At 50.2% G+C, this 27,751-nt stretch overlaps 1 protein-coding gene across 13 annotated transcripts in view; it reads left to right on the forward strand.

The window, feature by feature from the left end:
• The window catches only part of ANK1 (ankyrin 1), a 215,778-nt gene that overhangs the window by 142,876 nt on the left and 45,151 nt on the right, over positions 1–27,751 (forward strand). For 7 of the 13 annotated variants that reach the window (XM_072763453.1, XM_025993650.2, XM_072763456.1 and 4 more), the window contains 22 exons: positions 2,696–2,794; positions 3,359–3,457; positions 4,350–4,535; positions 5,573–5,671; positions 6,147–6,245; positions 6,525–6,623; positions 9,572–9,769; positions 11,167–11,265; positions 11,686–11,784; positions 12,209–12,307; positions 13,410–13,607; positions 14,136–14,234; positions 14,657–14,755; positions 17,504–17,701; positions 20,021–20,119; positions 21,902–22,000; positions 22,239–22,337; positions 23,671–23,763; positions 24,191–24,263; positions 25,039–25,062; positions 25,945–26,038; positions 27,193–27,271. In XM_072763453.1, the coding sequence (XP_072619554.1) occupies positions 2,696–2,794; positions 3,359–3,457; positions 4,350–4,535; positions 5,573–5,671; positions 6,147–6,245; positions 6,525–6,623; positions 9,572–9,769; positions 11,167–11,265; positions 11,686–11,784; positions 12,209–12,307; positions 13,410–13,607; positions 14,136–14,234; positions 14,657–14,755; positions 17,504–17,701; positions 20,021–20,119; positions 21,902–22,000; positions 22,239–22,337; positions 23,671–23,763; positions 24,191–24,263; positions 25,039–25,062; positions 25,945–26,038; positions 27,193–27,271 (2,430 nt within the window). The remainder of the gene's footprint in view (positions 1–2,695; positions 2,795–3,358; positions 3,458–4,349; positions 4,536–5,572; positions 5,672–6,146; positions 6,246–6,524; positions 6,624–9,571; positions 9,770–11,166; positions 11,266–11,685; positions 11,785–12,208; positions 12,308–13,409; positions 13,608–14,135; positions 14,235–14,656; positions 14,756–17,503; positions 17,702–20,020; positions 20,120–21,901; positions 22,001–22,238; positions 22,338–23,670; positions 23,764–24,190; positions 24,264–25,038; positions 25,063–25,944; positions 26,039–27,192; positions 27,272–27,751) is intronic. The other 6 variants (XM_072763454.1, XM_025993651.2, XM_025993652.2 and 3 more) reach the window with 1 other exon arrangement.

The following is a 27,751-nucleotide window of genomic DNA, read 5'->3' on the forward strand; positions in this document are numbered from 1 at the left end:
GGACTCCCTGCAAATGGACACCATGGGTCTTTGTGGATCAAATGTAGCTAAGAAATTGTTCTCTTTTTTTTGATGGCATGTTCCTTGATGCAGAGGGAGAGGTGGAGGAAACAGAGGCCCCAATTCCTCTGGCCAGGGGACTTCTTGCACCTTCTTGCAATGTGTGCACACATGTGTAGGTGGGAAGTGTGTGTGTGGGGGGGAACCCACGGTCCCCCTTTGCTCTCACCCATCACCAGGGCTGCCCTCAGCCCAGATCCAGAAGGCGGGCTAGGATCCACAGCCAGGGTTCCCCATGGGCCCAGCTGCCCACCCCACCTCCCATCCCCCTAAATGGGTTTCTATGGGGAGAGCTCTGATGTAGTGTGATTTCAGGCAGAAACGCACAGATGGAAAGGCACTGCTTCTTGAGAGCAAGGAAAAAGTCACCTCTCCTCCTCCCACGCCTGGGCCAGCACAAACACACATGTGCTCAGTGTGTAACAGACGCATGAATGGGCACAGCATACTTCCTTCCAAATGGGGAGACTTGGAGTTCCGAGTCCTGATTTCTAGAGAAGGTTCTGGTGCCAACAGCCGTGTTCCACTTACAGTGAGTGGTACAATGAGTGAGTCGGACCCAGGTGCCAAGACCTCTAAATGCTTACTCTTTGGACTTCTATGAAAAATGATTAATTAGCATCTATACATTTGTTTCTGGCACTCACTCTCTGACAGATACTGGAGGAAGAACTCTTTGGTTTATCAAATGGAACTTAAGGAGAAATCAAAAAGACAACTTTGGGAAGCAACAAGCAGGGCCCTCCTGCGTGATACAGGCCACATGTTAGAAACAGAGACTGGAGGGCCTCCCCCCAGTCTCCAGGTGTCTCCAGTGGGGCCACATCACCCACCTGCAGGCACCTGGGGCCATGGAAGCTGGGGGGCCGCAATGCTTGGTGCCCTGCTACTCAGTTCTGCCGGGGTGAGGGCACGTTTCTCCCAGTGATGATGGCCCCCTTGCGTTGACTGAGTTTGAAATCCCTGCTAGTTGGGGCTTGAGTTGCCTGAGATGGATTAGCAAGTGTTTATGTAGTTGAGGTCAATTATATACCATCTGAGCTACAAAAAAAATGAATTTGTTTGAGATCTCTGCTCCTTAAGTAGCAGAGGGACAGATGGACCCAGATGGAGTTTTCTCTGCTTTCTCCCATTTGCCCTATTTGACGGAAGCTGTCAGGTGGGGCCTGTCCTGCCAGCTTCTCACTTGGGGCGTGGGGGGCGGGCAGGAAGGGGTGCCAGTGGGGTCACGTGGGTGAGTCAGAGACCGTGCCTATGTTCCGGCCCCAGGACGTCCGGGAGGAAGGAAGGAGACTGGCAGGGAGGCTGGCATCCTGAACAGAAGAAGCTTGAGAGACCTGAACCCAGTCTACCAATTGTCAAATACCCATAATGAATCTGGACAAGAAAATCTTGAAGTTCCAGTCACCTCTTCAGCACCTGCCTTGTTTCTTAGGCTCTGGTTTTTAGCTTTTTAAAAATTCTTTCTTTCTTTCTTTCTTTCTTTCTTTCTTTCTTTCTTTCTTTCTTTCTTTCCTTCCTTCCTTCCTGCCTTCCTTCTCTCTAGACAGGGATGCAGTGAGGGGCAGAGGGAGAAGGAAAGCGAGAATCTTAGGCAGCTCCACGCCCACCTCTGAGCCTGACACAAGATTTGATGAACCCAAGATTGTGACCTGAGCCAAAACCAAGACTTGGATGCTTAACTGAGCCACACAGGCACCCCTAAAAAATTGACTTTAAAACACTTGTGTACTTCCTTTTCTTCTAGTGTTTATTCTCTCTGGCTTTTGTCTCCTCTCTTATTTGAGGACATCCTTGCTCTTTATATTTTACTGATGGATATTTCAAATGTTCTTTTCTCATTGCTTCCTCTGCCGGATTTCCTTCTTATGTTCCCCCATTTACTTCCATATTTGTCTTCCCTCCCCTGCATGCATTATATAGTTCTTTGTATTGCCTCCAACCTCCTTACATATTTCTGCCCTTCCCTCTCTGCCTCTCATTCCTCTGTCCCCCGTGGCCCAGCTTTGAGTGAAGGGCACTGAGCCCGTGGCCTCTGTGAGCCTCCTTCCCCAGCGCCCCCCGCCCCATGTCACCCTGCCAAGTGACAGCTGGAAGTCCAGGGAAGGCCAGCTTGCCTGGCAGACCTTTCCATGTGTGTCCTGAGGAATGCTGCCTGTCTGTCAGCCGATGATAGAATGCTATGTCTGCAGGCAGCAGATTAGGTGTTGAGAAGTGGCTTCTTTATTCTTTTTCATGATTTTTTAAAAAGATTTTATTTGCGTATTCATGAGAGACAGAGAGAGAGGTAGAGACATAAGCAGAGGGAGAAGTAGGCTCTCTGTAGGGAGCCCAATACGGGACTTGATCCTGGGACTCCGGGATCATGATCTGAGCCAATAGATTTTTTTTTTTTTTTTTTTTTGTATGGAGAACAGGAAGGATTTTCCTCCTTGGGGTTTCGGATTATTTCAAGGTGTATAATGGGTCAGGCACACTCATGTGTGTTATCTACCCCTTTCGGCTGTAAAGAAAGCCCACCCCAACCCGCACCCCTGTTAGTGTATGTTTAATGGTGACTTTACCTTTGACGGTCATGGTACTGTTGAAAGCCTGGCAGGAAACCTCCTCTACTTCCTTTCCCTGTGTGTTTCAGAAAGGGAATACGGCTCTGCACATCGCTGCCCTCGCTGGTCAGGATGAGGTGGTCCGGGAGCTGGTCAACTATGGTGCCAATGTCAATGCCCAGTCACAGGTAATGGCCCTCCCGGGTCCTGGGCCAGAGGGCATTGGCCTTCTTCTCCACTTGCATTTCTGTTATATTGTGAACACATGATCTAAATTAATCAGCATTGTGTCTCTAAGCAGCAATGGAGGCATCCCTTACTAGTTTTCCTGCTTCTAGTACACATTCTAGAATAATGGAGTTCATTATGGACCTCATCTTTGTTCAGTTAAACCAGCCATACAATGTATCTAGCTATGGCTTACTTGAGGAGAGAAACTGTGTTTCAGGGTGGGTGGGACATGAGGTGTTCAGAAGGGAGGAAGTGAGAATAGAGGGTGTGTGTGTGCAAGAGGCTGATTTCCAGAGTGTCACCCTCACCTGGTCACCTTTTGTAATAATCCCACTAAAGCCATTTCAAAGATTTAGTGAGTTTTTATGATGGGAGATATTGGTGGGAATATGACCCTGTGGGGAGCTCAGTGAAAATAGGATGAAGAGAAAGTTGTCCTCAAGTTTAGAGGATTTTTGTACCAGGTTTAGCATCTCTAATTTTGTGGGTGAATGTTAATGACTTTTGCTCTTGGTTTACAGAAAGGCTTTACACCCCTGTACATGGCAGCACAAGAGAATCACTTGGAAGTGGTTAAGTTTTTACTGGAAAATGGAGCTAATCAGAATGTAGCCACAGAAGTAAGTGCCTTGGGCAAATGGCCTCACACTACTGGAGGTCCCTGGGTGCAGGATGCTGTTGGGGGCATGCATTGCCAGATGTGGCTTCAGCTACTTCCATGGAGTGCTCTCTGCCTTCTGGTCACAGCACTAATCCTGGGGCTGCCTGGCTCTGCAAGGGAGGAAGAGACAAAGTCATGGGTCTTGAGGAATGCCCAGATGCATACCAGAGAAATGACATCAGACTCAGTCTTGTCCTTCCCACGTTAAAGCAAAGGATCCTGCCATAAACCATGAGTCACTTCAGCTCTCATCCTGAGTTTTGTCATTGATGAAATGATGAAATTGAATGAGATAGAGCCAGAGCCTCTCTCGACAACTAACATCATCATACTGAGCAGTTATGGGACTTTGTTCTCATTCTGCTCCGCCAGTTCACGGGGTCCTGGGCCCCTCGGCACACAACCGAGATTAATGACTATAGCTCACAATCGAATTCTCAATGCCTGGCATAGTTTCTAGCATTTGGTAGGTGTTAATTATACTCATGAAACAAATGATGAATGGTCCTCTGCCATGTTGAAGGGGGAGAAGGTGGGTAGGACAAAAAACAGAAGGTAGCAAAAATCTCTCGGAGCACTCAGACGGGAAACTAGCTCCAAAGGAAAATTAATGGCTATAGGCCCTGTGAGATTGCGGAGAAAGGAAGCAAATCCAAGGAAGGCTATAGGGAGGAGGTGGCATTTAAATGGAGCTTGACAGACAAGGAAGTCTTTGAATTGTAAGAAAGTCGTTTTGGGCTGCGGGCCAGTCATAGATCCCTGAGGTGTGAAAGCAAGTGTCCTGCCCTAAGGATGGTGAGTGGTCGGATGGGGTGGAAGCCGATGGATCTTCCCTCCTCTCCTGTGGCCAGGACGGCTTCACCCCTCTGGCCGTGGCTCTGCAGCAGGGCCATGAGAACGTGGTGGCGCACCTCATCAACTACGGGACGAAGGGCAAGGTGCGCCTGCCTGCCCTGCACATCGCGGCACGCAACGACGACACCCGGACAGCTGCCGTGCTGCTGCAGAATGACCCCAACCCCGACGTGCTTTCCAAGGTGAGGGAGCCAGGCAGAGGACCGGGGCCACGCTAACACCTGGGTTGCGGAGCCGTGTGGGTGGGGTGACCCGACCATGCCCCAAGAACAGATTGAGATCAGAGATGGTACCAGCCATGCACACGGAGCGTCCCCAGCTCCCACGGTGCCTTCCAATTCCTGCCAATGACCGGGGGCAGCCACCGTGAACAGCCCCGCTTTGAGCCCCTCATGAATGCCAAGGGGAATGTGCTTGGTGTGGAGCAGGAGGTATTCTTGTTTCTCCTGGTAATCCAGAAAAGTATCTAGGGCAGGCTGGGTCTCTGGTCAGAGTGACACTTTGGAACCCAGCAGGTTGTATTCTAGAATGCATCCCCCTCTTTCCCTGGCCAGCCCCTGGTGAAGGATGGGAGGTGTCCCCACGGGGAGATGAGAACGGAGAGGGTGCCCCAGGGCCTGGACTGATGAATTGAGGCACTGCTCATCCACTCTGTTAAGTTTGGGCTGGTAATTACTGCTCCTATAGTGAGAGTGGATCAGACTGAGCTGCTTACCTGGTCCCTCCACCCCATGGTTGCTGGGTTTCATCTGGAAGGCTGCCAACTGGATTGGGCACTGCCTCAGGTTATAGGACAGAATGATGACAGTGACGCACAAAGGGGTGAAACGGGCCGCCTTTGGCCAGCCAGCTGAGTCCCATGCCCTTATAGGGAGCTGAAACAATCACTAGCATTAAGACCATGGACCTCATAACACTTTTCATTCATTGATTAATACCTCTTCATGAAGAACCATTCGCATGAGCAGGCCCTGTAGAATGTGAGGTAATGCTTGTCCACAGTTTGACCACATGAACCTCAAAACAAAGAACGGGGGCCCCTCAGAGGTGGCACCCAGCTTTAAACAGGACTGGCCACAAAGCTTTTCTTGACTCCATCAGCAGACCTTCCCGTATCGCGTCCTTGGGCCCTGCTGACATTTCCACAATCCCTGTTCTTCTGAGGGGGAAATGGCAGTGTGCAGCTTGTGACATGTTGTCCCCTTCTGTTGTCCTGCAGACAGGATTCACCCCCCTCCACATCGCAGCTCACTATGAGAACCTCAATGTGGCCCAGCTACTCCTCAACAGGGGCGCCAGCGTTAACTTCACGCCACAGGTAAGGCACTTGAGCAGGTTCCACTCTCAGGCGGGGCTGGGGGCTTGTCTGGTCTCTGGGGCTTCTGCATCTCACGGGGACACCACCGATTTCCTCCTTATGACACCAGTGCCCAGGGTGAGACAGCCCTGCTGTCTATCAAGTCTCCTCATTGATGGGTTTCTAATCACCTGCCCATCAGTGTCCATTTGCCCATCCTCACTCGAGGAGGGAAGCCCGGAGGGCAGTCTGTTATGATGACTCAGGGAGATGGAGTTTGGACAGATTGCTGAGATTAACCATGATGCAGTCACGTCCTCACAGGTTTTGAAATCTTTCTTGAATGAGAAATGTCCTAACAGTAGGCTTAAAGTGGCTTCTTGTATTGCTGCCTCTGTAGGGGTGGGGCAGGGGGATCACAGGGCAGGGAGTGCATAGCAGCTGCATTTGAAAGCAAGATGCCACCGCCTGACTGGTTCCTGTTCCTTCCCTCCAGAACGGCATCACGCCACTGCACATCGCCTCCCGCAGGGGGAACGTGATCATGGTGCGGCTCCTGCTGGACCGCGGGGCCCAGATAGAAACAAGGACCAAGGTGGGTACTGGTGAGCTCTGGGGCGAGGCCAGGGGAGGGAGTTCTGCCCTCCCGAACCCCTGAGGGGTCGGGGGCTCTCCATGACTGGCTAGTGACAGGCCTCCAGCATCACGGTGGGAGCCAGGAGGTAACAGGAGACAATCAGATATGCTGGAGTCGGGCTGGTGCTTAGGGAAGCATCCGCGCTTCTGTGGCTGCAATGATACTGTGGGCAGTCTTCCCTCCAGTGGCTCTAATAGCCGCCTTTGGGGCTTTTCGTTTGGACTCTGTCTTTTAAAGGATGAATTGACACCTCTCCACTGTGCAGCTCGGAATGGGCATGTGCGAATCTCCGAGATCCTGCTGGACCACGGGGCACCCATCCAAGCCAAAACCAAGGTTTGTGCTTCCCTTCTGTGAGGAGCATCCTTTCCGCAGGCTTCAGGCCAGGCCAACCCAGGATTACATCCCATCCCTGAAAAACAGAGGTGCTGATACTACTAGCTGAATCAGTGTGATGTGTACCCCAGTGCTTGTCACCCGGAAGACACTCAGTATAGCTCGAAATATCAGCTAGATCAGGCATGGTGAACCTTTTCCCTACAGGGCCAGGTAGTAAATATTTTTAGACTTCAAAAGCCATGATCTCTGTTGCAATGATTCAACTCTGCCATTGTAAGTAGGAAAGCAGCCATGGATAATATGCACACTAGCAGTCGTGTTCCAATAAAACTTTATTTACAAATGCAAGCAACAGGCCAGATTTGATCCACAGTCTATCATTTGCCTGCTACAGTTCTGCATTGACCCTCATGTCTTTTATCCTGACCCCAGAAGAGAGACCATCCAAGCACTCTGAGAAATCCTCAGACCCTGGGCCAGCCTGGAAAAGAAAACAGAATAGTTCTTCTCAAGGCCCATGAGGGGCTATAGCACAAAGGCCCCTCCTTCAGTTCTCGAGTCTTCCTGAGGCTGAAGCTATCAGACTGCCTGGTGCTGCCTGTATCTTGTCCAGGCTTTGTGCCCACTTCTTTGGGGTGAATTTAGAAGGGTGGCAAAATAGAGCAAGGGAGAAAGCAGGCCCCTTTCCAAGCACTCCAGAAGTTTTGTGTGAGTGATTGCAGATTGTTCATAACCATGAAAGCCAGTTTATTCCCTGATAAATTATCACATGCATCTTCTAGAGAGCTATATGTAATTTGGATCATGAGTCACAGCACCAAGCAGGCCTCTGTATGTGTGTGTGTGCGCGCGCACGCGTGTGCGGTGGTTGGGGTAAAGGTGGAGGTATTCTCTCTTCAACCTGCTTGTTTCGCATTTAAACCTCCATCCGTGGTGAGTTTCTGTGTGGCTTTGAGCATGTTCCTTATTCTTCTTGACACCTCTGTGTCCTCATCTGGACAGCTCTACCCCTCTCCCCTAGGGTTGTCCGGATGATCACATGAGATAGTATCATTGAAAGTACATTATAAAAGTAAAAAATCCTCAGATAAGTGAAGGTAGAATTGCTACTACGGATTACATTGTTCGATCAGGAAATTCTCAGCACAGGGGTCCTATATTTAAACTTACGTAAATGTTCCTAAGTTGGTAATGATTTTACGTTATCCAGATTATTAGAATGGAGCTTAAAAAGATGGCCATGAAAATTCTTCACTGAAAACTTCCATCTTTTCAGTTGGGAAGTATGGTTTGAGCTTTGTAAAATTCTCCAAATGGCAACTGGCTACTAGTTTGCTAGGGCTGCTGTAGCAAAAGGCCACACACTGGGTGGCTTGAAGCGCAGAGGCCCTCGTTCTGGAGTTTTGGAGGCTGGAAACCTGAGATCAGTGTGAGCCAGGTTGGTACCTTTGGAGGCTGTGAGGGGGAATCTGCTCCAGGCCACTCTCTGGCTTCCAGGGTTGCCCACGATCTCTGGCATTCCTTGGCTTATAGATGCATCAGCCTGACCTCTGCCTTTGTGGTCACACGGTACGGTCTCTGTGTGTGAGTGTCTGTGTCCAAACTTCCCTTTTCTATGAGGACAGCAGTGGTATTGGCTTAGGGCTCCCACTGAAGACATCACTCTACCTACCTACGTCTGCAGTGACCTGATTTCCAAATAAGGTCAATGTTCCGAGTTCCTGGGGTTGGGACTTGAACTTGTAAATTTTCAAATGACACAATTCAACCCATAGCATGAATGCTGGCTGTCAAGCAGCCTTGATTGTGTGTCTCCCTTCCTGAAAATCTTCTTTTCACTGTCACTTTCTGTAAGCTAACCCTCCCGGTCCTGAGCTCACAGACTATCATGATGCAGCTCCTGTATGCCAGGAGCCCATCACACCTGGGCCTCCTGCAGCTTTCACTGCAGAGATGAGCTCCCTGAGTTCCTCTGTGCTATAGCACACACTGCTCCCTTCGCTGGGAGATTCTTCCCCTTTTGTCTTCCTAGAGAAGTCCCAGCTCCGGACCTCCTCTTAAAAGCCTTCTCTCCTCATCCTCCCTCCTGGAAACTCCACCCTCTCTGGACCTCTATGCTTAGGTCTTGCTTTTCCTGATGTTAGCATGCTGCAAGGCAACAATGTATCTATTTCCACCTCTTTGGCCCATCTGTCTAGAAGCTTCCTTCTACCAGGGATTATGTCTGTTCTCCTTTGTTTCCCTAGAGCTTAGCCCATACCTGGTGCTCTTTAATTGCTTAATAAATATTTGTTGAATTAATGTGTGAACTACTGAGTGAAGAATCTTCTGTTTTTAATGTTTGTTCATTTTTTAAGAAAATCTATTCTAGCTACCTAGGAAGCAGTGAGGGTCCTTAACAAAATTGTCTAAAATAATTCATTTTTGTTAGGGGCAAAGAACAGTAGGGTTTAGATCTGAGTTCCATGTTGTCATTCATTTGTTCAAAACCGCATGAATTAAGAACCACTGGGCATATGATGTGCACATATGGAGATTATGAGGCATCTCAGAGCTATGAGGCACAGTCACTGACCTTAAGACGCTGACAAGGAGAGAGGATACATGCACCTGACAAGTTAACTACAGAGACAATCCAGCAAATCTATGAGTAAGCTCTGAGTGAGTGGGACAGATAAGAAAAGCCGACAGAAGTATAGGGTGGTCAGGGAAGGCTTCTCGGAAGAGGTGGGCCTGGCTGGAGCTGGCTTAGAGGATTTGATGAGATGGAAAGGAAAGTGTAGTCAGAGACCAGCATGAGCACAGGGGCCAGAGTGAACCAGGCTCACTCAGGAGCCACGTGGAAGCATCGTGCAGGGAAGAAGCAGGAAATGAGGCTGGAATCATCGCCTTGAATGTCCGTGTTCATTTCTTTTGCAACTGCTTGTTTTTCCCTCTCCTCCCAGAATGGCTTATCCCCAATTCACATGGCGGCTCAGGGAGACCACCTTGACTGTGTCCGACTTCTATTGCAATACAACGCAGAGATAGACGATATTACGCTGGACCATCTGACACCGCTCCACGTAGCAGCCCACTGTGGCCATCACAGAGTAGCCAAGGTTCTTTTGGATAAAGGAGCCAAACCAAATTCCAGAGCCCTGGTGAGTGAGAGGCTACCAGAGAAGGTGCCAGAGGGGCAGAGGCTAAGGGAAGTAGGACCAAAGCTGCGTGGCTGAGCCTGTTGGGAAGGGCACCACTCCGTGCCTGGGAGGACCCTCGAGACTCGGCCTGGAGAGTGGTGGGGCCTGCTAGGGCTGGGGGGCATGGCGGCCCACAGGCAGAGTGGTGGTCTTCGCACTCCCCACCACATCTAGCTGGGTGTCACCCTCTGTACTCCGATGGCAGGCTGAGTGAGATCAGGGGTGGTCTGGGTGCAGGAGACCTCCATAAAAAGCAGTGTCCGTGGTATGTATGGGGGTTGGGACTGCTGCTCTGTCTAAGCCAACCCAGAGCTGAGGAACAATGATTTCTGGATTTTTTTTATCTGATTTGGGGTGGGGAAGGGGGGCAGTGAGTGAAATGGCTAAGCTAAGAAGCATCCTTCCTCTGCTCATGGGCTTAGAGCTTTCATAGTGCTGGTGTAGAAGTGAGTTCTCACCTGAAGCAAATTCCCTCCGGGGAAGATGGCTCCTCTCTCTCTTGCCCCAGGCCAGGCAGTCCCAGGCAGTGCCAGGGATCTGGTGCAGCCCTTGACCCCCATCTCCTCTCTGCCCACTCCCAGAGGGGAGAAAATAAAAGGCAAGAGAGCTTCCAGGTCTTGCAAGGATGGCTTGAGAAGGCTTTCCTTGAGCTCTTGCCACGTGCCAGGGACCACTCTGGGCTAGCTGGGGGATTTCTTGATGTCAACACTGTTGACATTCTGGGTCTGATATTCCTTGTTGTGGGGGCCTGGCTTGTACCCAGTATGATGTTTAGCAGCATCGTTGCCGCCGTCCCGCCCCTCCCCGCCCCCTGCACCTGTTAATATCCTCGCCCCCTGGTTGTGACAATCAACAGAGTCTCCAGACACTGCCAACTGTCCCTGGGTTGGGGTTGGACAAAATCCTGTCACCCCATTGTGAGATCCACTGCCTCCTGGAAAAACGGACAAAAACAAACAAAACCCCCTGCCCTTGTGGAGTTTACATATACAGCAGAGTTGCTAAAGCGAAATCTACTTTACTAAAAATGTCACATGGTTTCAAGGGAGCAGGAACATGACTTGCTTCACTAAAGTCCTCCTTATTGTCAATTTCCCCTTCAGGAAACTTGAAACTGCAGGCCCTTTTTGTGCATCCAAAATATGATTAAATTTTTTAAAAAGGTTTATAAATAGCTTGTTCAGGGACACTCTTGGTGCCCAAAGTGAGAGCCACCTGCCTCTCGGGTGCTTTGCTATAACCCTCGTTGCTCCCAGGCTGTGGCGGAGGCCGCCTTCGCGTCAGCAGGGTGGGCTGGGCGCCCCTCGGCTAGTGTGGTAAGTTCCTGCTTATCTGTCTCTCTATGTGTGGGGCTGCAGAACGGCTTTACTCCCTTACATATCGCCTGCAAGAAGAACCACATCCGAGTCATGGAGCTGCTACTGAAGACAGGAGCCTCCATTGATGCCGTCACGGAGGTAGGAGCACCCTGCAGGTGGGCTGATGGGCTCTGCCCGTGGACTTCCTCTGAAAGCTCTCTGGAGAGGTGTCCTCTATAGCTAAGTGAGGCTGCAGGGCTGTGTGTGTGGTATGCACATCCAGACTGCTTGAAGGAAGGAATTGGGTGACCAAGGCGAGGGAACACATGTGGAGTTTCAGGGAGCTCTCCAAGATCAGATGGAAGTTGTTGAGTTGTAAAGCACACAGAATCACCCTGCGGTGATTTTTTTTCCTCCACCCATTTTCCTGGGTGCAAACCCATCTCATTTAACTCCCTTTGCTTGGAAAACCATTCTGGCACCCCTAGAAGCAAGAAAGCATTAGATTCATCTGACTCTCTCTTCCTTATAGGAGCAGGAAAGGCTCTTATGTTCTCATTCCTCTCTTGTGTGTTCCAGTCTGGCTTGACACCCCTCCACGTGGCCTCCTTCATGGGGCACCTGCCCATCGTGAAGAACCTTCTGCAGCGGGGAGCATCACCCAATGTCTCCAATGTGGTAAGACAGTGGGAAGAGCCAGGACTCTTTCCTCTGGATGCAGAGCTCAGAGGGGAGATGAGCTGCTGTTCCTAAGGTCACCTCTCCGGGGATAGAGCTAGAATTCTCAGAATGGGAGAACTTCAGATTTGGGGAGATTGAGGGCATATATTGACTCTTTCCCAATTAAATTCACACATCTGCTCTGAGGTTTACTTTTAAGTATACTTAGAATGTGCATGTGTGTGTGTGCGCGTGCGCACGCGCACACACACACACACACACACACACAGATGTCAGTAGGCTAAAGGCTTCGTGCTGGGACAGCTCCACCTCTTGGATGAAAACCCACCAAGTCTCTCCAGGCTGGCACTTTGGAGCTCTGTGTGTGTCCTTTTGGAAACTCAGCATATATTAACATTTCTATAATTCTGTTGTTTTACAGAAAGTGGAGACCCCGCTACACATGGCAGCCAGAGCAGGGCACACAGAAGTGGCCAAATATTTGCTCCAGAACAAAGCCAAAGTCAATGCCAAGGCCAAAGTGAGTTCTGGAGGCAGGAGGGATCCTGAGATGTAAGCAATTCAAGTGCAGTGAGGAGAAATCCATCTTTATTAGAAGCCCTGCTACAGTGCTGGTGGCACAGAGCTTCCTTGTCATTCCCATGGTGGTTGTATCAAACACTCAGATTCTGCTGTGCAGGGGCTGTGAGAAGGCCAGAGATATGTTTGCATCAGAGCCATGCTACTCATTAGGATAGCGGAAGTCCAAAGAACATGCTCGCTGGCAGGAGTTCTTTGGGCTGAAAGGGTTTCTTCATAGTGGTTACAGTCGTGGTGTGAGAGGCAACATTTTGGAGAATATGCTGCCAGTGAAAAGCAGTCAGGAATTACTTGATCTAAAACATAGAAGATTCCCCCTTGTTGTAAAAGTTATCCTAGAGGGATTGGATGAGTGAACAGTGAGAATTGCTACTGAATTTGCACTGTGATTGGCTCTGACCAAGCTTGGGCTCTCCTACCCTGCAGGTGACAGAAGCTCTGTTTAGAGTTAGAACTGTGGTTTGCATTTGGGCCACACGGGGAGGCTGCCAGCTGGGCCCAGTAGCACAGAGACCCTTGCCTTGAACCCCTTCAGTATCAGGGGAGGAGGACCAAGGGTGGGAAGAAAAGTCATCTTTCCCCTTCAGCCGTTTGGACTTCCCCATGACCCCATCCCCAAACAGAAAGGCAAGCATCTGCTCAGACGTGACCTGGGAGACGAGAGCAAGCAGAGGGCACACTGAGTGCCTGTTACGTGCCGAACATAGTGTGAAACATTCTGTGCACATTGCCTGCTTGACCCTAACCAGAGCCCCATGAGGTGGATTATTGTCCCTGTTTTACAGATGGGAAGGCTGAGCCTTGAGGCAATTTAGTAGAAATAGCAGTAACCTGAGGTGTCGTTGTGGGGATTAAATGAGAGAGCATATTTGTTTCTGTAACTCAGAAACTTGATCTGAATCCCAGCTCTTTATCTTACTAGCTGCGTGACCTTGAAAAAGTCACTTACCCTCTTTGGGCCTCGCCTTTCTTCTCTGTGAAGTGAAGAGTTGAATTAAGAGCCCTTAGTATTCCCTGTTCTTTGTTTCCACCTTGGGTTCCAGGATGACCAGACCCCGCTGCACTGTGCAGCCCGTATCGGCCACACAAACATGGTGAAGCTCCTGCTAGAAAATAATGCAAATCCCAACCTGGCCACCACTGCTGGGCACACCCCCCTGCACATTGCAGCCCGAGAGGGCCAGGTGGAGACAGCCCTGGCCCTTCTGGAAAAGGAAGCATCGCAGGCATGCATGACCAAGGTACAGCCTTCTTCCATCGCTGGGCCTGGGGTGTTGGATGGCTGTTCCTGCCCAGTGCTCTGTGTTGCCCTGATGATGCTGAAAGCAGCGAGGAGGGCCAGCCCTCCCAGACCAGCCACATCTATGAGTTCGATGTGTCATCCTTTCCCCAGAGAACTGTAGTTTCTCATCCACCCACCTGGCCTTCAGCCTTTTATCATGGAATGGCTATTAGCTCCGGACAAGTCAGGTTCTGGAACACAAGAAGGAGTAAGACTCAACCCTTGCCGTCAAACTAGATGGTAGTCGAAGTGACCCTACAGGATGGCATCATGCCCTGTCACCAGAGGCGTGGTGGGCAAGTGGCGGAGGAATCCTGTTGATCCCCGGGGGCCTGGGGCTCTTGGAGTAATCAGAGATTGTGGTGTCCTTTATTGATTGGTGTCTCCCTGCCAGTTAAGGTGGGACACCGCCTTTGCCATGGGCCCATTCTCTGGGGGAGGACAGCCCTGATGACCCACGGTTCTGACGGCCTGTGTTTCTCCTCAGAAAGGATTTACCCCTCTCCATGTGGCAGCTAAGTATGGGAAAGTCAGGGTGGCAGAGCTGCTGCTGGGACGGGACGCTCATCCAAATGCTGCTGGAAAAGTGAGTTTGAACTTCCCTCCATCTCTCAGTTTAGAGGCCAGAGCAAGGGATGTGCTTTGCCATCTGTGGATGGCATCCTTGCCTAGGCCTACTGTGTTCATCTCTCAGATGATGGGCAGCCATCCAGGGGAAGGGGCTCTGGGAAGACTCTGACAAAGGCCTTGTCCTCTTAGAAAAACCTGGTGGCCTTCTTGGAGCATGTGTGCATTGAGCTGCCCCACCGGGCCCTGCAGGAACTAGGAGGTGCCCTGGGGTCTGGCTTTGTTATGCTCTTGAGTGACTTCAGATCGAAATTGGGTTTGGAAGGACTTCTAACCAGATCGTGCCTGTATAAAAGAAGGGTTGCAGAGCCAGCCAAAGGTGTGGCTCATATAAAGCCGGTCAAGTGAAGGCTGCTGTCTTTATCCACCTTGCCCCTGCAGAATGGCTTGACCCCCCTGCACGTGGCCGTCCATCACAACCACCTGGACATCGTCAGGCTGCTGCTGCCCCGGGGTGGCTCCCCTCACAGCCCCGCTTGGGTAAGCCTACCTCACTCCACACACCGGGGCTCTGGCCCCAGACCCATGCAGTGCAGGCCGAGGCCCCTGCAAGGCGGCCAGCTCCTGCAGGAAGCTCCTGGCTGTGCCAGGAGCAGCGAAAGGGTTTTCATGTTTTGCTTTTATTTTTACCTCAGAAATCTCGCCTCACTTACACAAATGTTCCCTGCAGTAATTGCTACTATTTGGAGACCAGGAGTAGGGTGGGAAGTGGTAACACATCTTAGCAACAGGTCACCTCACAGAGCAGGAATGATTGGGTTTACACGACAAATGTGTTCCCCACACTACTGTTCTGTCAGTTGGCTTGTCAAAGGTCAATGTGTCCGGGAGCCTCAGGAAGCAGTGAGCCTCGTTCTCGGTTCTGACTCCACGTGGTGCTGGTGGCATAAGGGCCGCACTTGTGAGAAATATTCAGGGTCGAGGGTGAACCTGCCATAACCTTGAAGCAAGGGGTCTGTTTCAAATGTGAGTAGTCACACCCAAATGTATTTCTTTTACGAGTTCAGAGTTTTAAATCATGGTGTGGTTTTGGGTTTTTTTTTAAGATTTTTATTTATTTATTTGAGAGGGGGGTGAGAGCATGAGTGTGTTCACAGGTGAGAGGAGGGGCAGAGGCAGAGGGAGAAGCAGGGTCCCCGCTGAGCAGGGAACCCCACGCAGGGCTCTGTCCCAGGACCCTGGGCCATGACCTGAGCCAAAGACAGACGCTTCACTGACTGAGCCACCCAGGGGCCCCACACATCGTGGGGTTATTTAACAGGGTGCACCCATATATATTACATGGGGGACATTGCAGTCCAGTAGGGCAGCCCCTGAAATACACTGCTCTGCGTAGCAGGTTCGCTGCCTCTCAAGTTGACAGGGCTGCTTATATAAGATCAGACTTTGGGGGTGAAGGGAACTAGGACAAGCTGGACACGAGGATCGTTTGGGGGTACAGCCTACTTCATGTGGGGCCAGAGGGTGTGCAGTGTTTGTCTGTGAGGGAGGGAACTGATGGCCACACAGGAGAGGGCAAGGAGGCAGGGGGCAGTGCTCTGACGCAAGGACACACGAGTCAGGGAAAATCAGAGCAGGCCTTGGGTGCCTCTTCCCTCCTCAGAGTGGATGCTCATCTGACTTTCCCAGCATCACTGCCGTAGACACGCCGCATCTCCCAGACACCTCTGTCTCCTTGGGCTCCTGTGCCCGCTGTTGTAGCAAGCCCACGTCACTGTGTCGATGAGCATGCAGCCCTGCTAAGATGTGACTTACTCCTGCCTCTAAAAATAAAAAGCTGGACTCCCCACCTCCTCACTCCCCTCCTTATATAAAAGAAATCGGAGCCAGGTTCATGGTATTTAAAGAGAGCCTTATCCAAGTACAAACCTTGTACAGATGGGGTTTGTTTCCATGGCAAAAATAGTTTCCCAAGTCGTCTGGCAATTTTGTAGAATTTCACATGTAAATCTCTCAGCATCCAAACCAAACCCTCCCCCTTCTAATTTTGATGCTAATGTTGTTTTAACATTTAGGCAGATTTCTCTCCAGCATCCATCCTTTTGGATGAGCTCATCTCCCTGGGGAAAAAGACCTTCTCTGTGGCCCCCAGCCCTCCCTAACCTTTCTGCCTAGCTGTCCCCTGTCCTTATCACCTACAACAGGTCATTCCTTCCCTTGGATGCCCCTCTTTGCAAAGCGCGGAGGGGTAGTCCCTGTTCTGAGACCGCCAGCTGCTCCTGTATGTCAGTTTTAACCAAGGGTCACCTGACCTGAGCTGCCTCCAAAGCAACTGTGCCCTTTGCCAGGACGGGGTGCTGATTTTGCCAGTGTGCACATCCACTGCTGCCCAAATGACCCAGACTCCTGATCGTACTTCCATGGGTATACTTCAGCTTGCTCCGGTTACTGCCGTTGTCTATTAAAAGAAGTCCTAATAATCATTGCTTTCATGTTGTGAATACCTACCTGCTCCAGGCACGGGCTAGGGGTGCAAGTGCCTCATCCCAGTTCCTCTCAGGCATGTCCTCGGATACTCATCTCATGGAGAGTGAGTTCCTTTGCGGAAGCCTCCAGATCATAGGCTTTACCTAGAAAGCCACACCTCTTTCTTTGCTTTCCATTGATATGCTACAAACATTATTTTGTTTAGTGAATTATTATAATCAAAACATTGATCTCGTTACAGAGGCAGAGGACTGACTCCATATCCCCACATTCCTGGCAGGGCACGTGTCCCCTTATATCACCTGCCCTGGCCTGCCAGCCCAGGGGGACCCCCAGACCCATTGCACAGGGAAAGAAGTGGCCTCTGATACTCTTCCCTCATGAAATGTTGGGGTGGGGGAGAGTGGTTCTTACTGCAGATAAGGGCCTTCCAGTTCTGTGAGCTGCCTGCTTGAATCCTAGCTTTCGTGGTAACAGAGCACCTCCTACAGAGTGGTCTGTTAATGCTCAAACACAGAGAACAGGGGTGAGGAGAGGCACAGGACATTTGCTGGCTCTGTGGATCCTTGAGAACTGTCTCCAAATGGACAGATTTGGTTGGGTGGTTGGTTGGTTGGTTGGTTTGTTGACTTTAATGGCTCTCCTAGGTAATGCCAGCTTTGCTTAGTGGGTGCCCAGCAGGCCAAGAACCAGGCCTCACCCTCTCTTGTCCCCTCCAAAGACTTAATATTTAAGGCATATGCTCATACTGTCCACTCAGCATTCTTATAACCAGGCTCCTGGCGGTGTCTTCTGTTTCAGAATGGCTACACCCCTTTGCACATTGCTGCCAAGCAGAACCAGATGGAGGTGGCCCGCAGTCTGCTGCAGTATGGGGGCTCAGCGAATGCAGAGTCGGTGCAAGGTGTGACACCCCTTCACCTGGCTGCCCAGGAGGGTCATGCAGAGATGGTGGCTCTGCTACTTTCGAAACAAGCCAATGGCAATCTGGGGAACAAGGTAAACGTGGCTTGCTTCTCCAGCTTTGCCCTGTAGTCTTGGAATGTTTTAGTAGAAGCTAACTAGATATTCTATCTGAATATTGAGCACCTGCTGGGTGCTCAGTTTCTGAGTCGAGTGGTGTGTATGTGTGTGTGTGTGTGTGTGTGTGTGTATAATCCTTACAACAGTCTTGCATCGATTTTATCTCAGTTTTATGAATGAATAAACAGGATCAGAAAGGTTGCTTATTCCCAGGTTGTGTGGCCCTGACCTTATCTGATGCCTTTTCTAAATAGATTGTCTCAAGGATCTGCAAAAAGATCAATACTAATATCCATAGTACACTTCCTCAAATATAGGCCAGTGTCTACTTTCAGGAATGTAGTAAGTAACTTGGTACCGAATATACTTTTTCTGTGGGAGAGTATTTTTAAACGCCCACCCATATGCTAAACTAGCAGTTCCCAATCCTGGGACTATTGGTGGAGGAGTATGTGTCCTTCCAAGACCGTACACCACGTTTTGGAGGGATAGGCACATGGACATTTTTCTAGGCGAGGTCTTCATCATTTTTCTCAGTTTCTCAAAGGAATGCATGACCCAAGAAAGACTAAGAATCACTTATTTTTTTAAATAATAGTTTTATTGAAATATAATTGACATACAATAAAATTCATCCTTTTGAACTGTAATATTTGGCGGTTTTTAGGACATTTCATTTTTTAAATAATAGTTTTATTGAAATGTAATTGACATACAATAAAATTCATACTTTTGAACTGTACTATTTGGATGTTTTTAGGATATTTCAGAATCAGGCCACCATCACCACTGTCGAATTGCAGAATATTTTCATCACCCCACAAAGAAACCCTATCCCATTAGCAGCCACTCCCCATTTCCCTTAAACCTCCCAGTCCCTACCAACCATTAATCTACTATCTCTTGGAATTGGCCTATTCAGGACATTTCAGATAATAGAAGCAATACAAAGAGCCACTTCTTTAGATGATAAAGGAACTGTTTCTGAAAGGCAAGCATTTGAAGAGTAATCAGATCTGTTAAAAGCCTGTAGCTCCGTTGGTTCTTTTTTGCCCAGGTTTGAGCAGGTGACACCCCCCCCCCCCCCCCCCCCCCCCGAGGGAACCGTTAGGGCAGGGCCGTTCTATTGGATTGGATTCTTGGTTTCTTCTCTGGGCCATGTCAAGCAGGCTCTATGAGGAGCGGTGGGGATGACGGTGATTCTCTGTACTGGAGACATCCTCACTCGTCCACCACCTCAGAGGATGAGTTACCGTGTTCTCCCAAGAATCAGGCATGGCACCCAGAGGCTGGCAACTGCGGTAGTACTGTCCAGCCCTACCTTCCCACCCCACTTGCTCAGGCCTGGCCAGGAGACCTGTTGCTCATGGGCCTCTGGGCGGCCGCCAGGAGAGTGCAGAAGGCCAAGGAGGGAGAGTGGCATCCCTGGAGAGGGGACAGGCCCTGCCCCTGCCTCTGACCACAGATGGTCATGGCTCTGTCTATCCCGTAGTTAGGGGATAGGGAGTGTATTGAGTAGGGTACTGGGGAAAGAAGACTTCTCTGACATTTTGGTGCGAGTGGGCACATATCATCAGACCACACCTCTGGGGCATCTTCCCCTCCTGAGGAAGGGGTGCTGAGAACTCCCGGAAGATGATGTTTTCATTCCCAGCAGGATCGTCCATCCCCTGACAGAGTGGCATGGGCTGCGAGGTGCTAGTCATGTGCTACATTTAAATGACATGTTGTGCTTTCCAGCGTGTTTTCCTCTGTTTTCTCAAGTGAACCTTACTTTACAAGATAGGTCAGCGATAACCTCTTTTTCTGGATAAGGAAAGCAGGGTCTGAAAGCTCATCTCGCATCAGGGAAGTTGGGAATGTCATAAATGGAAAGTTCCATAAAGTTTATCTAGTTCAGAGATCAGCAGACTAGGGCCCGTGGGCCAAAACCGGCCCACCACTTGTCGGTGCCAGTAAAGTTTTATTGGAACATAGCTGTGCCTGTTTGTTTCCATGCTGGCCACAGCTGCTTTCTCACTCTAACAGGCAGAGCTGGGTAGTTGTGACAGAGACACAAGTCTCAAGTATTGATTGGTCCTTCGTAGAAAACGTTGCTGACCTCTAGTTTAGCTAACCCACCTCGTTTTTTTAGATAAGGATATAGAGGCCCAGGGCCAGAAGCACTGTGTCCAAGGTCACACAGCTCTTGGGTAGCTGTACGGCCGGGTCGGTCTCCCTAAACCTCAGTGCTCTTGCACTGTGGCCTGGGATTCTTTACTGGATACAAGGTGATGAACTTCTTTTTCTTTCCAGAGTGGACTCACCCCCCTCCATCTGGTAGCACAAGAAGGCCACGTTCCAGTGGCAGACGTGCTTATCAAACATGGTGTCACAGTGGATGCCACCACACGGGTAAGGCAGGCAGCTGGTGCTTGTGTCCACGTGGGCTTGTCCTCCTTCCTCCCCCTTCTCCTCTGTGTGTGTGTACCCCTCGTCCCACCCAAGACCTGCTTTCCTCATGCTTCAGAGGCAGGCTCATCCATGGAGCTTTGAAACCCCAAGGGCTTGGCAGGGCATTCTTCTCTGCCACTTCCTGGGGGTGGTGATGGGGATTGAAGACACCAATCTCATTATCTTACTTTCTAGGGAGAACCTGGAAAAGTTTGCTAGACCTTTGAACCTCTATAGTGAGAAATGAGGAGGAACATTTAATCATGATTCTATCCATCAGATATGTCAAAAGGTCAGGCTTGCATGGATTCACTTGAAGATCCAGCCCCTTTTATTCCAGCAATTAGCTAAATTCAGTTCAACTTTCTTTGAACCACTTCTGTGTGCAGGGAGCTCCGTGGGGTTGTTGAGGGGCACAGCACATGGGGTGGGATGTGCCCAGAGGAGAGGAGGGGACAGAAGGAGGCTGGGAGGGAACGTGAGGTGAGACACCTGTGAAAAAGAGGTGCCGCTGCCCCCACAGAGTGCAAAGCGGGGAGAGGGTGTTTCTATTTGGTGAAAGGAAGAAGCTTCATGGCACAACTGGCATTTCATGCCTTTTACCACTTGGCAGTTGTATTAAAAGGAATAGACAAAGTGACACCCCGCCAGCCCCCACTCGTTCCAGAGTTCCACAGGAACCCCAGTCAACCATGTCATGTTAAAGTGTCTTTGAGAAAAATCTAGCAACTGTTTTATCTCCAACTGTCTGCAGCTTCACCAGGAATCTACTTAAAACCCAACAACATTCTGGATCTGTGAGGCTTTCGGGGACCCACTTAGATATTTTGGGGTCCTGTGTGAGGGAGACCCTAGACTGAATTAGAATTCAGGGTCCCAGAACCATACTGTTGCTTGAGGTACAGCCTGCAGGGTCTGTCTCAAGATGGTTTCTGGGACCTGGCATCAGCTCCCCGAGGACATTCAGGACCAAAGTGCCCAGAGAACCTGGCCTTGTCTGTCTGCAGGGAAGCACCCAACCATTTAGCAGAACGGATTCCTTGAAAATGAGCTCCCTTGCACCCAAACTCCAATCAATCTGTAAATACCCCAAACCTGATTGTTTCAGGCAATGACTAGTTCATATGAATTCTATTCCATCACAACTCAGTAACCCGGATGGATTTTGTGGGGTTTTTAGACAGTGGAGTTTCCCTTTCTAGTGGAAGTAAGTGTGCTCTTGCCAGGTGGGCAGCCACCTCCATGCAGCTGGGTGTCCCCGTCGGAGCTCCCTTCCCAGCGGACGTGTGGATGGTGGCTCTCTTCCTGTGGACTGGTCTCCCCTGGCTTCTGTTACCTGTGGCTGCCCAGCTTTGCCTGCCACCTGCTCACACCTCTTCTTCTCTGCCCCTCCCTCTATGTGCTGTCTCCAAATGTAGATCTGCCCACTTAGACCTCTTCTTGGGGTTCAGTGTCAGTTTTCCCATCACCTCCTTGACCTCATCTCCTCTTGGACCTCACAGGCATCTCAAACTTCATTTGTCTGAAACCTGGCCCTGGCCCTGTTCCTTCCCAGGCCAGTGGTGTCCAGCGGCAGCAGCAGCACAGCTCACACCTTGTAGCCGCTGCCAGCCTTCCAAAGGGTTTCCCAGGCCGTCCTCCCACTAAGCAGCCGTTGTAAGGATCACAGTCAGGCCCAGCCATCATGGCTCTGGGGATGCCCGGCAGCCCTCCTCTCACTTGTTCTCACTTCTTGCTTTCCAGATGGGTTACACTCCGCTCCATGTGGCCAGTCATTATGGAAATATCAAGCTGGTGAAGTTTCTGCTACAGCACCAGGCAGATGTCAATGCCAAGACTAAGGTGTGGGAGCACTTGAGAGCTGACCTGTATACTTCTTAAGTACCAAATTAGGGTGCAGTCAGGGTTACTCTGGGTGTGCCTCAGGCTCTGCCAGTTTTAAGCTTTGATCCCAGGGGAGGAAATGGGTAAACTACATTACTTTGTGTGTTGTGCATAGAAGGCAGACAGGCCATGTAATTGTGGGGAGTTGTTTCTCTCATAGCTAGCTAATCTGCCAAAATGTCACTTCACTTTACAGCAAGGATACAGTCCCTTGCACCAGGCGGCCCAACAAGGACATACAGATATCGTGACCCTGCTTCTCAAAAATGGTGCTTCCCCAAATGAGGTCAGCTCGGTAAGTACACATCAGAAAACCACTCTCATGGGCAGCCCTGGGAGACCCTCATTAACCAGGAGGCTCCGTCTCTCCTTGCTGCTCATCTGGGGCCTGGACAGGCTGTAGGACCTTAAAGTCACAGCTGCATCAGCAGCATGGGTGTATGATGATCAGTTTTTCTTTCTGGTAAACTGTAAGTTAGCCTTTTTTTTTAAAAAAGATTTTATTTATTTATTTAAGAGAGAGAGCTCATGCATGAGCAGTGTCAGGGGCAGAGGCAAGGGAGAGGGAGAAGCAGACTCCCTGCTGAGCAGGAGCCCGATGTGGGCTGGATCCCAGGACCCCAGGATCATGGCCTGAGCCAAAGGCAGATGCTTAACCAACTGAGCCACCCAGGTGCCCCTGTAGGTTATCCTTTTAAGTACCATTTACTCTCTCCCTTTTATCTTTGTTTAAACGTCACCTTTGAAACTCTATATATGTGAAGCTTTCAGTATAGTGCAAGTGAGCACAAGCAAACGTCTCAAGTGATTCATGCTATTTCAGGGCTTCAGGGTTGTCTTTAGCAGCGTAATCATTATTGAGTGGGGTGTCCTCATCTGACAATGAGCAGGTTTTACTAGATCTTCTCCATGGCCACTTCCAGCTCTGAAAGCATGTGAACCTTTGCCTATATACGTGGCTGCTACACTTACAACTGTGGTTGGAGCTGAATCTGTCCAGGGCTCAGGGCACATCCTGGACCTGGAGAACGTAAAAGAAAAATAAAGCCTCAATATCCATTTACTTGCTCATAGCTCTGTCTTTTCAAATCGGAGCAGAAAATATGCCCGTCCCCTGTTTCTGCTGATTGTGATTGCTGATTGGCCTAAACAGTTCATTGAATTGTGTATGGATTATTTTAACTGTTTTAACCCTAAGTAATCAGCAGCCAAAGAACTGGTGTTGGGAGCAGTGAGCAGTATTGCTTGCTACTTTCACCTTCCAGAATTGCATATGGTGCCTTCCTGACCCATTCCTTCCAGTTGGTCTGGTTCCCTCTTGGTGGTTCTTGATGTGTCCTGGCAAGATTCCCCCGTTCTCATTTCAAAACTCCTGCACTCAGTGCTACAGATTTAAAGCATCACTGTCTTATTCTCTCCCATGCCCCATCTTTATAAGCTTCCTTTGCTAACACCTGTCTGGGTTTACACAGGTGGAGAGGTCTTGCTCTGGGTCCTGAGGTGCAGCATGTCCACCAAGAGCCTTCTAAACCATTAGAATGTGAGCTTGGTCTGTGTGAAAGGGGCAGTTCTTTCTCCCAGAGTCCATTCTCCTGTCTGATCTCACCCTCTGCCTGCTGTTTTTCCAGAATGGAACCACACCTCTAGCAATAGCCAAGCGCTTAGGCTACATTTCTGTAACAGACGTGCTCAAGGTTGTCACGGATGAGCCCAGTTTTGTGGTAAGTCAGCTTCTGCGCTACACCCGCGATCCCAGACATACACAGCCTGACAGCCAGGGCATCCCTCTGGGTTACTGCGGGGTGAGGAGCGCATTCTGGGGTGCCTGGAAGGAAGCACCACCCATTGCAGAGCCGGCCCCGGGACAGTGCCCGTTCCTCAGTCACACGGAGCTGCACTGCCACCTACTGGCAAGACGAGTTTAGGGCTGTGCTTGGACCCAAGGGGGCAGAGACTGCCGCCTATTTCTTCCCTTGCCAGACATCAGCTCTCAGGTGGAGGGCCTCTCAGCTTTGATTCTCTTCCTGTAAGACAAACCTCCTTTCTCACCTCCTTCCCGTCTCCACAGTCATAGCTAGGTAACCTCCAGATCAGTGGAAGGGCCCACCAATCTATTTGGGTTGAATTCTCTGCTTTTTCTCAATGTAGTTAACCAGTGACAAGCACCGACTGAGTTTCCCTGAGACAGTTGATGAGATCCTGGATGTCTCGGAAGATGAAGGTAAAGCCTGGGATTCACAAAAACATGGGGGCAGGTCAGACAGCAGGGAGCACACGGGGCCTTGAGCCCTCCCTCCTGGGGGCTTCCTGCTACCTGCCACACCGACCAACCATCCTTGCATGCCCACGGTCTGCGGTCTGTATCAAAGCCAGAGAGAACCACTTTTTAACGACATTGTCTGTTACCAAAAAGACACCTTTGGTGTAATTTTCAGAGAAGGAAAAATCTACGTCTCTGAATTTAAAATACAATATTCTGTGAGGTTCCGTAAACATATGTGTGTTTGCACATATTACACAGTATGGAGTATGATTCTACTCACATCAACTCTCAGACTAAAGAACTGCAAAAACATCTGGCCTGAAAAAAAAACATTTGGCCTGATATTTTCCTTGTGCTTTGATCAAATAACAAGCTGTTTAAATTCTGTACAGATTTTTTTGTTAAGCTAATCTGCTGACCACATAATGGGTCAGTAGGCCTTGGAGTGTCTCCATTATTATGAAATCACTGTTGTTTCAGCTTCTGTGAACCACAGAGTACTAGGAGAATTTATTCCTGCCCCACAAAAGCCCAGCTCCTCATGGAAGTCTGCGGGGAGCCCTTGTGATGTAAAATGTTGGGGCTGGTCTGGATCATCTCTCTGGCCCCTGGTGGTAGAACTGTGTCAGGGAGATGATTAAAGCTCCTTTTGTGTCTCCTTTAATGATATGCCTCTTGCTTTAACTGACTTCCATCCCGTCCTTTCTTAAACTTGGCTCTCTTTGCTTTCCAGGAACCGCTCATATAACTATAATGGGTATGAAATCCTTTCTGTTCCCTGTGGTCCTTTCTCACGAGTGCATTCCACCCTAAGCAATCCCAGCTCTCACTAATCCATTTCTGCTTTCAACCCTCCCCTGATAGCTAACACTCTGGAGGCAGGAGCTTGACAGCTATAAGATCCACGCAGAGCGGGGAACTCCTGCCTGTCCATTTCTGTGTCTGTACCCATGCTACTGTGTTCGTGATCATAACTGCATGAGCTGTTGTTATTTCATTCTGTCAGCTCCAGATCACAGAGCCAGGACACTCACTGCTGAGTGACAGTAAATGACCCTGCAAGGTCGAGGGCTCCCACTCCAGGGCAAGCAAGGAGAGAGAAACAAAGAGGCAGTCTGGCTAGTGGATGTAGTTTAAACCTCTTTGGAATGGACTTAGGAAAGGATGAGGTTTCAGCTGCCCAGTGATTGCCAAAAACCCTAGAGTCCTCCAGAATGAATGGGTTTGGTCCCGCTGTAGTTCACCCCTCTGTCAAGTGTGGTGTGCAAAAGACAGAAACTACTCTTTCCTTGGCATCTGCATACCCTGCAAAGGCTGTTTTGAGGTGGAACTTGTCAAGCCAAGAAAGCCCTTTCTGGGCTCTATTTTTTGGTCTTCTACAAAGTCTGGTCAGGAGGATCAGGAGCAGCTGCCTTGCTCTATGGACCAGGGCTGGTGGAGGAGGACTGGCCCAAGACTAACTCACTGTTAGTGGTCCCCTTGGAGCAGCAGAGCAGCAGGGAAACCCCCACCACCACCACACCCAGCTCCACTCCTGGGGGGGCGGGGGCCGGCATTGAGAGGAGGAGCAGGAAAGCAATTTTTATAGAGAAAGAGGAAATCTCCCTGCCATCACTCACATCACCTTGTGTGGTTTCAGGGGAAGAACTCGTCTCCAAGGCGGAGAAACCAGATTCCAGGGATATAGATGAAGAAAAGGAGCTGCTGGATTTTGTGCCGAAGCTGGACCAAGTGTAAGGAGCACACACGCCCAGCCCTGGGATACAGGAGAGAGGGCCTCCCGAACAGGGAAATGTCACCAGAAGGGCAGGCCCTTCGTGTGCCCCTGGCAGGGACAGGGTGATTGCACTGTGGGTCCCAGCACCTCAGGATCCTTGAGTTCTGTGCCTTGTGGAGTGGGGATGCAGAGGCCTCCCTTATAGTGGGTGGTCCTGGCAGTGCCTCTCTTCCTCTTTGGTGTCCCTGCTCCCAGCTTTCTGACTGCCCCCCCCCCACCTCCTCATTCACAGCCCGTGCCTCTCATGCATTCCCTGTTTCTCACCAGAAAAGTCCACTGAAGAAGATTCACATTAACAGCTGTTGCCCAGCTGGACTCACACCCTGACCACGTCCCTCTATCCACACAGCACCTTAGGGAGACTGCCCCGCCCCCCCGCCACCGGAGGGTTTGTGTCTGTCTGAAACACACTCCTCCCCACCCCTCGCTGCAGGATTCCCTGACTTACTCCCTGGCAGGTGCATCAGCACACAAGAAGATCTGGTGAATAAATCTAGACAGAGCAACTCTGTAGAAACACTGAGTCCTCAGTGTTGTCTGAGAAGATAGATGTGTGCCAGCTTAGCTCCATGGTGTATACAAAACAGGAAGTGAAACCCCAAGTGTGTTTCATCAATGTAGTATTTACTGTAGAAAACCTGAATCTCAAAACTCAAAATCATTAGTATTTACTACACATCAGCTAGGAAGAAATATAAGACTTGGCCCCTCATAAAGAACCACCTGGGATATTTGGTGGGGTCACAACCCTGCCACCCGAGGTCACAGAGCAGTGCAGATGATGTGTTGGGGCCAGAGCAAGGAGCCTACTAACAAGGGCTCTGAGGCTGAGAAGCAGGTGAGAAGTGCGAGGGAAGGCTTCATGCAGGAGGCAGCCCCTGCAGCCAGACGTGTGAAGGACAGTTGGGCCCCCCGAATGGCTCTGAGGCAAGGGAAGAGGCTGGTCCACATGAAAGGCTAAGTTGTATTGCATGTGTGGTGGGCACTTTGGGTTGTGGCAAGGGGGCAGGTGGGATAGGGGTACAGAGCTGTTTCGTTAGGCCTCCCACAGCAGGTAGGGGCCACTCAGAAGGATCATCCATTTGATTTTCCCGTGTTCTGGGCATACAGGGTAGAATCTCCAGCCATTCCGAGGATCCCTTGTGTCACACCCGAGACAGTGGTGATCAGATCAGAAGAGCCAGAGCAGGTAAGAAGCACTTTTTCTCTTTTTTTCCCCATCTGTAGATAGCGGGTACCCTGGGACAGTGATGGTTTGGAGATAACCAGCAGTAGGACAGGAACCACGAATTTAAAAGCTCGTAGCATTCACCAGGCCCCTAGACCCATACTTGCACATGTCCTTTGCAGTCTCCCTGGCTGCCAGAGTTTTTCCCATCCCGGATATTAAGGACAGGAGCCTCAGAGAACCCAAGAGAGTGCAAGATATGCTGGGTCCAGTCACGAGCAAGAAATGACGCCAAGGCCTGTGTTATCCCAGCCACACATCCCGTGCACAGGCCCGCCTCTTGGGGCAGTGGGTCACAGTGCTGGAGAGGCCGCTGATGCCAAGCTGCTCCTTTCTTTCACGTCCATTAGGAAGGGGGACTGTTTCTGCCTCCCCTTCCTCAAGGGATTATTGGGAGCTGAAAATACCAATACAGTGATGAAGGGGTGTCGGGAGTGCTCC

Source organism: Vulpes vulpes, chromosome 7 (assembly GCF_048418805.1).
Source record: "Vulpes vulpes isolate BD-2025 chromosome 7, VulVul3, whole genome shotgun sequence".
NCBI classification, from domain to species: domain Eukaryota; kingdom Metazoa; phylum Chordata; class Mammalia; order Carnivora; family Canidae; genus Vulpes; species Vulpes vulpes.